The 14,246-nt window shown below is 40.8% G+C and overlaps 1 protein-coding gene across 1 annotated transcript; it reads left to right on the top strand.

Annotated features, from left to right (window-relative positions):
- The first annotated feature begins 701 nt into the window (after positions 1–701).
- On the top strand, positions 702–3,672 carry CER1 (cerberus 1, DAN family BMP antagonist). The gene is made up of 2 exons (XM_069576601.1): positions 702–1,431; positions 3,328–3,672. The coding sequence occupies exons 1-2, from the start codon at positions 772–774 to the stop codon at positions 3,640–3,642; spliced, it is 975 nt and encodes a 324-aa protein (XP_069432702.1). The 5' UTR covers positions 702–771; the 3' UTR covers positions 3,643–3,672.
- The last annotated feature ends 10,574 nt before the right edge of the window (positions 3,673–14,246 follow it).

Below are 14,246 nucleotides of genomic sequence, written 5' to 3'. Positions count from 1 at the left end.
CTGATGATTAATCAGTTGTGAAATTTAGCACCAAGTATTTGATTCTTAAGGTGAGGGGATTACTTGGGAATTGTGTTTCCATGTGTGGAAAAGGAGACTATACTCCCTTCACTGTTACCGTGTAAAAATCGACAACCACAACCTTATCTCAGTAATAGGAGCATCCTTTTCTCAATGAACATTTAACACCCCTCTAATTCTTCCTTTCTGTTTCTTACAACTTTTATATATTTCTTTGGCTACTCCTGTGCATGTGTGGGTGTGTGTGTTTGTAGAGCCTAATGGCCTGAACTTTGGTTAAATGTACACATTAATTTTTACCTGATACACTTCTCTCTTAAAGAGGAGAAGGAGAAGGGGATGACAGAGGATGAGATGGCTGGATGGCATCACTGACTTGACGGACATGAGTTTGAGCAAGCTTCGGGAGTTTTGGTGATGGAAAGGGAAGCCTGGTGTGCTGCAGTCCATGGGGTCACAAAGAGCTGGACATGACTGAGCAACTGAACTCTCTCTTAAAAACATGTCAGTTCTATCTCAGCACAAAGCAGATGGACCACAGATGTTAGCTTACTCTGGCCCTAATAACAGTGATGGGAAATCCAGGCAAAGACGTGTTGTTTTCACTAATACTGCTCCTTAAATCTCAGACGATAAAGTGTCAGCTAATTACCCCCTGGGTCCCCGGCTTTCACTGGAGCATTCTAAAATACACAAAACCAAAATGAAGGCAGAACACTATTAGCACTCCATAATTCAAGCAAACAAGAGATGTGTTTACTCTGCCTGGCTACTGACCACCTGCCTTCCCATCCCACAAGGCAGGTATCCATATATAGCGTCTCCCTGGTCACAGTCCTGCAGGGAGTGAACCTCTTTCTGGGCCTCACAGTCTGTGAATCTGCAAGAAGTGGGCCCGACAGCATGCCTCTTCTCTTCCTTCAGCTGCTGGTGCTCCTGCCTCTAGGGGAGGCTGTACAGCGCGGTGATGGTCGCCAGAGGCAGAGTTCTGTCTCTCTCATGCTCCTAGAAAGGAATCGCAGAGAGCTCTCCGTGGGCACTCAGGAGGAAGCAGAGGAGAGGCCAGATCTGTTTGTGGCCGTGCCACACCTGATAGGTGCCAGCCCTGCAGAGGAGGGCCAGAGGCAGAGAGAAAAGATGCTGTCCAGGTTTGGGAGATTCTGGAAGAAGCCCGAGAGAGAGCTGCACCCATCCCAGGGCTTGGTCAGTGAGCAGATCTTCCCTAGGACTTGGGGCCTCACTCAGCAAAAGGATAGGATGCCAATGGAGAAATCTCCTCTCCGGGAAGAAGCCAAGAAATTCTGGCACCACTTCATGTTCAGAATGAGTCCAGCTTCTCAGGGGATCATCCTGCCTATCAAAAGCCACGAAGTACATCAGGAGACCTGTAGGACAGTGCCCTTCAGCCAGGTATTTGTTCTGGGTGGGGGCGGGGGTCCAGATGTTCAGGAGGGGGTGGACAGCTGGGATGGGTAAAAAGCAGGGGACGAATGTGCCAGGAGTCTGAGTCTCACCTAATTTCCAGATTTGGTGCCTGGACCTTCATCATGAGATTTGGCAAAGTATGCTCATATTCCCTAAGTTTCTTTCCAACCTTGTAAATGCTGCAAATATGGTATGATGGTACTGCTAATGTTAGAAATCATTCATATTGATCACACAAAGCTTTTTATTTGTTTGTTTGTTTTATTTGTTTTTACACTGGTGTGGTTTATCTGGAGAAGTAATTGATTGTACCTCCAGGTACGAAACTGGGAACTTAGAGTGATCACCAGAACTTCCCCTAGCTGCATCTCTACACTCTATTAGACACGGATGAGCAGGTGGGTTCCATCTGCAGATAAGTGGGATACGTTGGACTCCTCCTCAAACATGCATGTATGATGGTCTTAATCCCTGTATTTCACACCCAGCTACTTCATAGGTCTATCAACTATGTCTAGGTTGTTAGGCAGAAGTTGCCAGATTATTTCTAGCATTACCATAGCAAAAATGATTTAATACAACAGATTTTCTCGTAAGCTTTCAAAAAGTAATCTTGATGTGAAATCACATTTCCTCCCCTTAGAAATGCCTGTCTCCCAATTCATGTTGTTTGGCTGATTTGTGGTTAGGATGATTGATTCCACACTATTAAGACCAGAGAGCATTCTACTATCTGCTTCCTCCAGTCAGTCTGGCAAAGCCCACGCTCCAAATGTTAGATTAAAATTGAGAAATTGCATCAGGTCCTTAAACACAGAGATACTGAACCAAAAGCAATGCAGGGCAGAGTAAAATTTTATAGTCCAGTAAAGCTACCCAATTAAGCAGGCAGTATTATAAGGTAATTGACTGTGCAAGGCAGTTAAGTATTCTGAAAAGGCAAGGATACATAGCAATGACAAGTCAATGATCAAATAATAATGACTGCTTTGTTGGCCCATGTATAATTAGAAAATTGCTCCTAAGAACCGGGCAATCAAATTTCCTTTGAACTCTTATTTTGAATTCTATTGCTAATCAAATTAAGAGTAAGGTGTTTGGCTCATATATTTTGAAGGGCACATAAAGCTAGGTGTCTGGGGTTATGGGAGAGGCAGAGATGATGTCACACAACATGATTTAGAGGTGTAGGTGCTGCAAATTTAATAAATTTGAATGTACTATAAACACTGCAAAATAGGACAGAATTAAACTCTTGATGTTCTGATCTATTCTGTGAGCTATTGAACAAATATGTATTGAGAATTATTATGCACAATGCACTGTGAAGAGTAGAAGGGTAAGACATATTATTGACAAGAAACGAACCATTAGAATTTTTCAGACCAGTAACAAGAGTTTGGCATTCAAGTGTAGAGTAAACGTTTCCATATTACCTTAGGTGTTTCCTACAGGTTAATTTATTCATTTACCCAATAAAAGAAATTTAGTTGAGGTAGCTCTATGCTCTTAAGATACTATCACTTGGATATTTAAAATGTATCCAACATTGGAAAGATTTTTAAATTTTAGTCTAAGTTATCCTCAGGCTTGGGAGGGCCTCCATGGTGGCTCAGATGGTAAAGAATCTGCCTGTAATAAAGGAGAACCGGGTTCACTCCCTGGAATGGGAAGATCTCCTGGAGAAAGGAATGGCAACCCACTCCAGAATTTTGCCTGGAGAATTCCATGGACAGAGGAGACTGGTGGGCTACATACAGACCATGGGGTTACAGAGTCGGACACGACTGAGCAACTAACATCCTCAGAAGTAATAGTCTGCATCATGTATGTTAAAGAAATGACTTAAGATAATTTAATGGAGATGTGTTTGCCTTTTAGACTATCACCCATGAAGACTGTGAGAAAGTGGTTGTACAGAACAACCTCTGCTTTGGAAAATGCGGGTCCCTTCCTTCTCCTGAAGCTGTGCAGCACCCCGCCACATTCTGCTCCCACTGCCTGCCTGCCAAGTTCACCACAAGGCACTTAGAGCTCAACTGCACCGGCCTGGCCATGGTGGTCAAGGTGGTGATGCTGGTGGAGGAATGTCAGTGCATGGTGAAGACAGAGCATCAGCATGGCTACCCCGAACAGGCTGGCTTTCGGGCAGAATTTCATGTCCAAGATCCCTTTATCCCAGGATTTTCAACATAAAAAAAAAAAAAGAAAAGCTATTTTATTATTATCAGGAAAATTACTGATTACTCAGTCTGAAATGTTAAGTGGGTATATAATATTTTAAGAGAAAGATGGTTTACAAAATAGTTGTGAAAATGAGTTAGAGGTCATGATATTTATTCATCCATTCATCAGTACACATTTCGGATCTAGTCTCGACTCTGCCACTAACTGGGTATAGCATGTTAACGAGCTGCAAAAGCTTTTTCTTCAAGTTTTTCATCTATAAAGGAGGGACGTGAACTAGACGATTACTAGGCTCCTTTCTGCTACTATTATTACATGATCTATTTTCTACAAGTTTTGGTAAGAGGCCTCCATCTGAAGATGGAAAAGAAATAAACTAGACCATAAAATGGGTTTCTTTAATAGCTTGTCAAAGCATCAGCAAATATATGTATATATTTATACATATATATACATATGCATCTGAGCCACAGTCAGCTCCAGGTCTTGTTTTTGCTGATTGTTTACAGCTTCTTCATCTTCAGCTACAAAGAATGTAACCAATTTGATTTTGGTATTGACCATTTGGTGATGTCCATGTGCAAAGTCATCTCTTGTGTTGTTGAAAAGGGGTATTTGTTATGACCAGTGCTTTCTCTTGGCAGAATTCAGTTAGCCTTGGGAAAGCTGGAGAAGACTGAGGGCAGAAGGAAAAAAGGGCATCAGAGGATGAGATGGCTGGATGGTATCACCAATGTAACAGGCATGAACTTGGGCAAACTCCAGCAGATGGTCAGGGACAGGGAGGCTGCAGTCCATGGGGTTGCAAAGAGTTGGACACGACTGGGTGACTGAGCAACATATGTGTGCATGTATGTATACATATCTATGTGGTATTTGTAGAGAAGATTCCTGATCCTTGTAGCTGTCTTTGCTCTCAGGCCATGTTTTATTTGACTTCTATCAGATGATTAAGTAGGTCCATAAGTAGAAGGAGTTTGGTTGTCTCATTACTTTTTATACTTCCCATATAAAATCCTTAATGTCAGGTCTCTAGCTTTGAAGAAAGAACACAGATGTTACTTTTAGTGGTTTACATAGGGATAAGGAACAATCAATTATCGGTAAACAAACTAGTACCTAAATTATGGGGAAGGAAAATATATGATCAGTATCAGGGTTAAAGTTTAATCCAGAGATGTTGATGCAAATAACCAAGGAATTCCTATAGATGTCAAATAAACTGCAAATGATTTAAAATTTAAAAGACAATTTACAGGTGAAATCCTTTTCCTCATGCATTTTGGTTTAGGTAGTTTAGTAATGGTTCTGTGTTCGTATGACAGTGTTTGTGCTACTGCATAAAAAAACTCTGTTACAAATTTTATTTTGTAAATGCCACAGTTGCAAACTCTGAGAAGATTCCAAATATTTTAATGTATTAAATTTTCATGTATGATGCATTCCGGGAAATATTATAGCATTCATTTGTCTTATAGTTTGCCCTTATTTGTTTTACCTCTCCCATAATTTAAAGGCACTATTGGAAGATTATCTAGTAAGAGTATTTCCAAAATGGCTTCATAGGCTAACGACACTGGTCCAAGCGTTTCTTTTAACACTGCAAACCACTTTCTGCTAAGGTCCTTCAATCACTGTCTGTCAGTCATTTCTCCTGTGTGTATTTATTTGTATGAAAAGCGTGCAGAACTGACTTTCCTTAACCATATTTCTTTTTCTAAAATCATTCTTTAAAAATTCATCTTAAAAGCGATGTTATTTGAATCCCTTTACTTTCAGTGTACCCAAGAATGTATATCCTGGAATAATATTTATTTTTCTAAAAAAGAAATTAATGTCTATTTTAATTCTATTCCTCTTTAGTCACACCATCTAACCTGGTGTTCTGAAGAAACAAATGCATTTATATTTAGTGTATACTCTACAACACATCAAAGCAATAGAATATGTGCTGCAGAGATATACATGCAACATTTATATTAGAATATATTATACCCTTCTGTGGTCAAAGACAACCTAACTGGCCAAGATATGGTCATAAGGATAAAACTGTTAAGCATTAATGATATCCCAGCTGGTCAATATATTTTGGTGCCAAAAGCTATAGAGCAGCTGTCTAGTTTGCAATTGCCTCACCCTGATTATGTAAACCTATCTCTGCCAATTGACTATCTTTCTCCTCCTCACACACTTGCAAATCTCTTTTATCTATCCTTGCAAACAGACTCTCCAGCCCAAGCCCCAAACAATCATCAGTTTTATTCAAATTCTGCTCTGCCCTTTGTTCATGTGTGAATTCAAGATGAGATAGCTGATGGTTGTAGCAGAGGTCACATTCAGAGAGTAACAGCATGAAACACATGAAATTGCCCATATTCGATGATTTTTATTTACAAGAAAGGCATTCTCTAACTGTTTGACATAATACATGGCAGCATAAGAAACAGAGGAAACACAAATATTGAACAATCTATTAAGTGCCAGATACTGTCCTGAGTCTTTTATATAAATTGTATAATTTAAGTCATGTGTAAATGCATAACTAGTACAATGCTAACAAGAATCGGATGAGGTATGTAAATACCCAATTTTGTAGGAGAGGAAAATAAGCCAAAAAATTTTAAGCAACTTGACTAAGATCACGTGAGGCATATTTTCTACTTGTATTAAAATGTTTGCCTGTTTACTGTTTGTCAATTTAGATTTAACTCCTCTCGGTCTCTTGCGTATAGCTCTCAAAGCTAATTTCTTTTTACCTGTGGTCTAGCTCTCATGTTTGAAGGACAGTGATGTTATCTCTTGAAAGAGAAATCATCCCTAGCTTAGGTTCTCAGCCAAGCATTGCCTTGACTTAAGAGGTGGTCATGGCAAGCCCCCTTCCTCAATTTTGGTCTCATTTTCCTCCTGTATAAAATAAGGCTGGTAATAATTACTTCAGAATTACTGTGATGATCAGGTTTAGGTAACAGCACATCAGAGAGCAGAGAGCTTTAGATCCTATAAAGCTAGGATAAATTCACTCTTCTCTATTCAGACTTTAAAAAAAAAATGTTTTGAGACATTTAAAGGACATAGAAAAAGTACAAAAAGCAATACAACAGACCCTCAATTTCCCACTACCAGAATACTTAACATTTCGTTGTCTTGTGCTTCTCATCTATTTTCTTAAAAGTATGAACCACTTCACATATACGTCTTCTCTAACTACCATGCTGATGTATCCCCCAAGTCCCTGAGCACTCAGTACTTATCCCAGTCTTATTTACACTTCCAATACCTTTTATATTTTTGTAAAGGTACATACACATCCATAAATAATGCATACTATTTTTGTGTATATGTTCCTTTACTCAGCAAGTATTTATTTGTCCACCAGTTCTGTGCACGATAGAGCTGTAAGTCTATAGCTGTGTCCACAGCAAGGAAACAAGTCAGACAAGGCCCCTGGTCCTATAGAGTTCATGTTCTAGGGCAGGGAGACAAGCAACTTGAAAATCAATCAATTCATTAATGAATCAACTGAAAAGGAAAAATATCAGATGGTTATGTGATAAAAAATAAAATAGACACGTGTGCCGAGGTTAATTATGTTAGACTGAATAACCTGTGAGAGTGTGACAATAAAGTGAGTTTTTAATTACTACAAACATGATATTCTATATAAATTGCTCCATGGTTACTCCTTTCTCCATACAGGATTCCAGCTTGTTTTTACAACAGTTTTTAAAGGTGTTTTTGCTATACTATTTTATTTCTATTAGGAAGTATGACATTAAGTATTCCCTACAGGGATTGGTTAACTTAGCTTTGATAATTTATTTTTTTGGTGTGTATAGTCTCCTTAACCTGTCAGTTTAATTCTTAATTAAGAACATTATGTGTTCTCTGAATTTTCACTGATAACTTATGCTATACATGACATTATTCTGAGGACCCTCAGATAAGCAAACATAGATAAAACACATTTTCTCCCACCTTGTAGCTTATAATATAGTGGCAGAGATACTATATGCAAATTATAAAGCAATAATTGTGAGCAAGTCCTGTATATTATATATCTTTGTTAGTCTCCCATTTCTAAAGTTTTATATATTACATTATTTTAATATATTATTAGATATATTTCTTTTTATTTCTTACATAATAGTATTGGCCTTCCCTGGTGGCTCAGAGGTTAAAGCGTCTGCCTCCAATGCGGGAAAACTGGGTTCGATTCCTGGGTCGGGAAAATCCCCTGGAGAAGGAAATGGCAACCCCCTCCAGTATTCTTGCCTGGAGAATCCTATGGGTGGAGGAGCTTGGTAGGCTACAGTCCATGGGGATGCAAAGAGTCGGACATGACTGAGTGACTTCACTTTCACTATAATAGTATTATATATTTACATATTTTGAGATTTTTATATATTTACATATATTTAGGAACATACACATATGCCTACAAAGTATAATTTTAATATTTTGTAAGGAATAAAAACTCAATACTTGTAAAGGTAAGTGAATGAATTTTGGGAACTACTCTTGAAAAGGTCTGTGGGGTACATAGGGTGGGGAACTTGGAATGGCAGACAACAAGTCTTAAAAATGTATTTGATAGACTGTGGGGAGTTTTTGAAGATTTCTGAGGAGATTAGATTGTATGGATTTACAAAGTAGATTCAGAGGGCCTCATGACCCCCTGAAATGTGCATAACTGTTGTGGTTATGGACACACTTCAGGGGAGATCATCTAGAATTTTCCCGAGCTTCTACAAGATTTCCATGAGCCAAAAATGTTAACAGTGGAGCCAGTCAGTTGGAATGGGGAGAAAGCATGGAGGCCAGAAGAGCTGGAAGAAAACTTGGAAATCATGTTCACAAACCTCTTCCGAGCAAATCTCGGGAAAGTCAAGTTTCCAGTTCAAGAGCATAGGAGGAGTTTTAAATATACATCAGTGGGTCCTCTTCACCTTGCTTAATGTTCACTTTCAGGAGTTGGCAATGGTGAAATGGGTGAGTAATCATACCTTAAGCAAAGGAATGGACTTTCCTGTAATACGAGTTTTCCAAAGCCAGGCCCTAGTTATCCACCCACGTTTCCGGGAGAGAGCTCAGATTTTCATTTTATTGCCATGCTCCCTCCGTTTTTGTTTCATCCCTCGTCCTTTCCTCCAAAAGAAACAACCAGTGACCCATCTCTGGGTGTGGACTTGGGTTAATGTTTCTCAGGGAAATGGTCACAATTTCCTCTTGTCTACCAGCTAAGGGAGACACGCCTGTTTATGTTCAATATCCCAAGAATAAGAGTTTCCAGTACATGCTTCTTTATGTCATGGTTCCAGTAATCAAGGGAACCTGCATCCTGCCTAAACCCCAGACAAGAAATAGGTAAAAATTTAAATGAATGCACAGATTTTACCTCTTACGGCTGTTTAAATAAAACACTAAAAGGATGCCTCCATCAAGGGCCCTGGGATCCGTTGGATTTAGTAATCTTTGAACACTAAAAAAAATAATGTCCTGGAGCTTCTCAAGGCTATGAGAACACAGGGTGAAACTATCACTGAAGGGGCCTCCTCCATGTGCAGAGATTGAAAAAAGAGTTTTCATGCCCCTCATTCCCCTGTGCTATGGCCGTGGCTGTGCTAAGTCAATTCAGTCGTGTCCAGCTCTGTGCAACCCTATGGACTGTAGCCTGTCAGGCTCCTCTGTCCATGGGATTCTCCAGGCAAGAATACTGGCGTGGGTTACCATGCTTTCCACAAGGAGATCTTCCTGACCCAGGGACTGAACCCATTTCTCTTATGTGTCCTACACTGGCAGGCAGGTCCTTTACCACTAGTGCCACCTGGGAAGCCTCCTAATTCCCCTGGCCGTCTGCAAAGGTGACTATGAGTCCAGGCATAGCTCCAAGGAAAGTAGTTCCAAGCAGGTGGAATTTTCTTTGTGTCTCCTTTTCCTCCTTTCTGCTTCACCCTTGAGCTCCCTTCCCTCTCTCACCTTGATTCTAAGATATTCAAATCGTCTACAGTTGCCCAGGGCTCCTAATTCATGTGCATTCATCTGTGTCGCTCATCCAGTTAACATCTATCCAGAATGAATTAAACGTCAGGCACTGAGCTGACCCGCCGGGGTACCAAGATGGCTATGACAGCTTCCTGCCCTTGAGGATACAGAATTTACCAGCCAGAGAGTTCAGATTTCATGGACAGGTAACTACTCCTTCACCTTGGCTGTGTGTTAGAATGGTCCATGAGCATTTAAAATACAGAAGTTCTGTTCCAATAATTAGAGGTAGGTGATGGGGACACCAGGCAATTGTCAATATATTTTTAAAGCTCTGCTGGTGATCTTTCCACCAGGGCAGATAATGAGTAGGTGGGAGCTACTGCAGAATTCTGGTCACAGGAATTCTGAACACTTGCTCAGGTTTCTTCTTGAATTAGAACATCATGCTGTTCTCTCAGTCCTTCTTGATCCTCCAGTTTTGTTGTTCTCCAAAACTCTAAGTTCCTCAAATTTCATTTTCAGGCAGCTTATGAATAGCAGTATCCTTGCTCAGTTTTTGCCCAGAGGAAATAGAGGTGTTCAATTGAATTTTTTTTCTCCCGCAAACCATTACCTCTTTTTCTTATATACCTATTACACGTACTCCTCTATTAGCATTTAGCCCTATAATTCATTAACTCTCATATTTTAGCATGCCTCAAACTTACTTCAGGTGCTCACAAGCAAGGCTTTCTTTGGGCTCCACACCCAAGGCATCTGATTCACTGGGTTTGAGATATGTTCTGGCATCGAAATTTTTTCCACTTCTTTATCATGAAGATTTTTCAAACATACAAAGTAGTTGAAAAAACTTAGATCCCAGAAGACTTCCGCAGCCTCCACTTCAGCTGAAGTGACTGTTATGTTTGCCGTATTGACTTTATCTTTCCATCTGTGTGACTGTGTGTAGATGTATGTTCACTACATATTTTTATACTGTAGGCCCATTCGAAAGTAAATTGCAGATATCATGCCGTTTCACCTTTAATTCTCTAATGTGCATCGTCAAAGAATGAGGTTATTTTCCTATGCAATTAAGGATGATAATATCATTATCACCCCTAAGAAAATTAATAATATTTCCAAAACGTCATTGAGTTATTTGCAGTGTAACAGTCACCATCTGGATCTTGCTCTCTCTCTCTCTCTCTCTCTCAAGTATAGAGCTGGAAATTTCAGACTTTATGATAGGCTCCAGGAGGAGATCTCAGGGGAGCAAGCAGGACTTATGAGACAGCCCCAATAAGTTTTGAGTTTTCTCTGAGTAGATTTCACAAATCAGGACAGAGATTCCCCGGAGTAGGAAATGGCAACCCACTCCAGTATTCTTGCCTGGAAAATTCCGTGGTCAGAGGAGCCTGGTGAGCTACAGTCCATGGGGTTGCAAAAGGTCAGATACAACTGGGCACATATAAACATAATGTCTGGCCAGAAGGCCCATTCCACTTGACACAAGGCCTAAGAGAAGCCAGACAGTCATACAACACTTAGGGTACACTCCCACATACTGGCTTGAGCTAGAAGGAAGGAGAAATGTTCTCTCTGGCCCTGGGAAACTTCAAAGAAAATCCTTCTGCCTTCAGGTTTACAGTAGAAGTCAGGTGATGAGTGTAGAGAAAGGCATCTACAATCATTAACTACATACCTAGTTTAAGGCATAAGGTCAGCTTCCGTGGGAATGATCAGTTGAATGATTCTTTGCTGTGATTAAAGCTGCTTGACATTGTGGCCCCGCGTCAGGCTTCAGGAGAGCTGTAAGAAACAGAGATGGTGGGAGTTGGAGTTTGATACTTCTGCACACTCTCTAATATTGCCTCCATAAAAATAGCATCAGCTGTTGCTGCACATGGTATAATATTAACATGCTCCTTTAACATCTACAGCATGCCCGTAAAAGACTTTGATGATGACAGTTGGCGATGTCCATGGCAGTTAATGAATGACAGCACAACGGTGATCAGAGTGCTTCAGGAAGAGTCTCTCAGAATGCTGGTATTCACAGATCCAGACCACAGGATGAATCCTGGGTGCAGGACTTTCTAAACCTAAGGCTGACCCATTTCGTTGTTGCCTATATGGTTCTATAGGGTCGTATCTCTAGGTTCTCCCCAAACAGCAGAAGTGGACTGGGAAAAGGTGAAGGGAATAAGGGAGTCACTTGCTAGAATAGGTATGAATTTAGGGCAGACTTTTTGTTTTTGTGATGCAGTTACAGTGAAAGTATTTTTTCCTTGTTATTGTCTAGTTGCTAAGTTGTGTTTGACTCTTTTGTTACCCTGTGGATGGTAGCCTGCCAGGCTCCTGTACCCATGGAATTTTCCAGGGAAGAATATTGGAGTGGGCTGCCATTTCCTTCTCCAGGGGAATCTTCCTGACCCAGGGATCGAATCCTCATCTACATTGACGGGCAGATCCTTTACCACTGAGCCACCAGGGAAGCCCACACGAAACTTACTGCTTGATTAAAAGAGCAAAGAACAAAGACGTGTGTGCATATGGTATGCGTGTCTATCAGTGTGGCAGGCGTTGCTCTCCAAAGCAGCACAGGTATTTAATAAGCTGAAGATGTGGTCAGTGTATTCTAGCTGTTCATTAATCTTTCACCATCTCTTGCACTGAATTCCTCAATTATGCATTTGCTTGCTTCATGCTCTTCTCCATTGTAACACTCTAAACCTGCATTGCCTATGGAATTTTCCCTGGCATCTCTGCTATTCCACCCATGTCAGCTATATTTTTACCACTGAAGGCTGTGGCTCCCTGCTGTGGCATTGCAGGTGTCAAAAGGTGAAATATCAGGTGTCCTCTTTTTTTTTTTTTACGCTATTAGATGTAGATTTCATGAACCCAAAGCAGGTCTGTTGAGTTAGTAGGCTTGGAAACCAACAAAAATTAAGTCTCTAAAGTGTTTTACAGCCATAAGTACGATTATGCACAACAGCCGAAAGTACTGTTTTCATTACCTCTGGCACCTAGGTTTTCTTTGAAGGACTCAGTAATGATGTTCTTCTCCTAGTCAGCATTCTCTCCACATGAGCCACATGGGCCGTCCCTTTCGGTCTCCTCGTCACCATTCCTGGTGCTAAACAGTCTCATGTTTTCTCTTCTTTTCAGAGAACCTAGCATCTCCTGGCTCCCTTGTGGCTCAGCTGGTAGAGAATCGCCTGCAATGTGGGAGACCTGGGTTTGATCCCTGGGTTGGGAAGATTCCCTGGAGAAGGGAAAGGCTACTCACTCCAGTATTCTGGCCTGGAGAATTCCGTGGACTGTATAGTCCATGGGGTTGCAAAGAGATGGACACAACTGAGTGACTTCACTTTCAGCACCTCCTGTTCTTGTTTCTACACAAAGATGGAAGCCATTCTGTTTTAACCCTTAGTTTTCCTCCTGTCCCCATCAAAATTTCCCTCTTGGTCATCCTTTGGCTCTTCTTTGCTTCTGACTGAGAATTAAGCAACTGTTTCTTTTCTAGCAAAGATAGCCCTCCTATTTGGACTCTTGATTTTCCTGGTCCTCTTGCCCTTCAATTTGTTCAAGTTTCCAATTCTGGCTTGTATTCTGCTTCTCTGTTCTTATGGTCTTGTCAGTTTTCTCCATCTCTTTTTGCTATTTTCTTCACAATAACATCTCCCAAAGAACATCTCACTCAGTCTTTCTCCATCATGCAAAGAGGTCAGCATCATCAAAATTGCCCTATTTTTAATGTGTTCTTTGCATTGAATCAGGGCAGAACTTGCCATCATCTTTCTAGGCCCATTTTATTTCTGTCTTGGAACTCTGTTAATCCTGTTTACTTAGAATAAGCTGTTTTCTGAAATACCACTCACAAAAATAGTTTTTTAAAAGCAATAAAAAGCCTTCTACTTCAATCCATGTTTCTCCAAAGGCTCAGGCCAGGCTCTGCCCAAAGCATCGCTTCCTCCCATGTTGGAAGAACCCACGTGGGAAACTGCTGAGTCTCCTTGCTGAGGATGACAGCTATTTTGCTGTGTCTTTGACACAAAAAGGGAGACCTCTTTCCTGAAGAATCTTGACTGTTGAGTCCTGACAACATGTGGCTTTCATTATCAAATGGGCTCTTAAAACTTACTCAGCCCAGAACTACCAGGAACACGTCTGCAGCATAAGAAAAGCAGATTTGTTGCCTTGGAAAAGGGAGAACACATCAGAGGAGTGCCTGCCACTAGGCTGGTGGGTGGAAGTAAGCATCTTTGTGAACTGGGCTTTTACTGATGGACTCTGAAGATGGTCTGAGGGAAGCAGGGGTCAGTTTCCCACTGGTGGTTGTTCTGCGGTACGATTTGAAAAAGAGGGAATTTACTAGGAATTGGGTGTTGTCAGCAAGTGAAGGTGTCAAGAAGACTGAGCAATTGGGTATCCCTAGTAAGAAATGAAAAGAGCACGTGGCATTATTGTAATTTCTAACTGCTGCATGACCTTGGCAGAAATAGTGTTTTCTATTAACATTGCAGCTGCCTTCATCTGTGTCTGTCCTCCCAGCCTGATTAGTGGCAGGGCTTTTTTTTTTTTCTCCCTCTTTTCAATCCAAGTTAATTTTCGCTCTTTCAATTCCAAATAGATTTTAACTC

The sequence above is a fragment of the Ovis canadensis genome, chromosome 2 (assembly GCF_042477335.2).
Source record: "Ovis canadensis isolate MfBH-ARS-UI-01 breed Bighorn chromosome 2, ARS-UI_OviCan_v2, whole genome shotgun sequence".
NCBI lineage: Eukaryota > Metazoa > Chordata > Mammalia > Artiodactyla > Bovidae > Ovis > Ovis canadensis.
Note: the sequence above shows the minus strand (reverse complement) of the source record. Positions and strands in the feature narration are given on the sequence as shown.

Coding starts and splice junctions, on each gene's coding strand:
- CER1 (XM_069576601.1), top strand. CDS start 772: ATGTGTTTACTCTGCCTGGCTACTGACCACCTGCCTTCCCATCCCACA. Junction 1,432..3,327: donor GGACAGTGCCCTTCAGCCAG/GTATTTGTTCTG, acceptor TTTGCCTTTTAG/ACTATCACCCATGAAGACTG.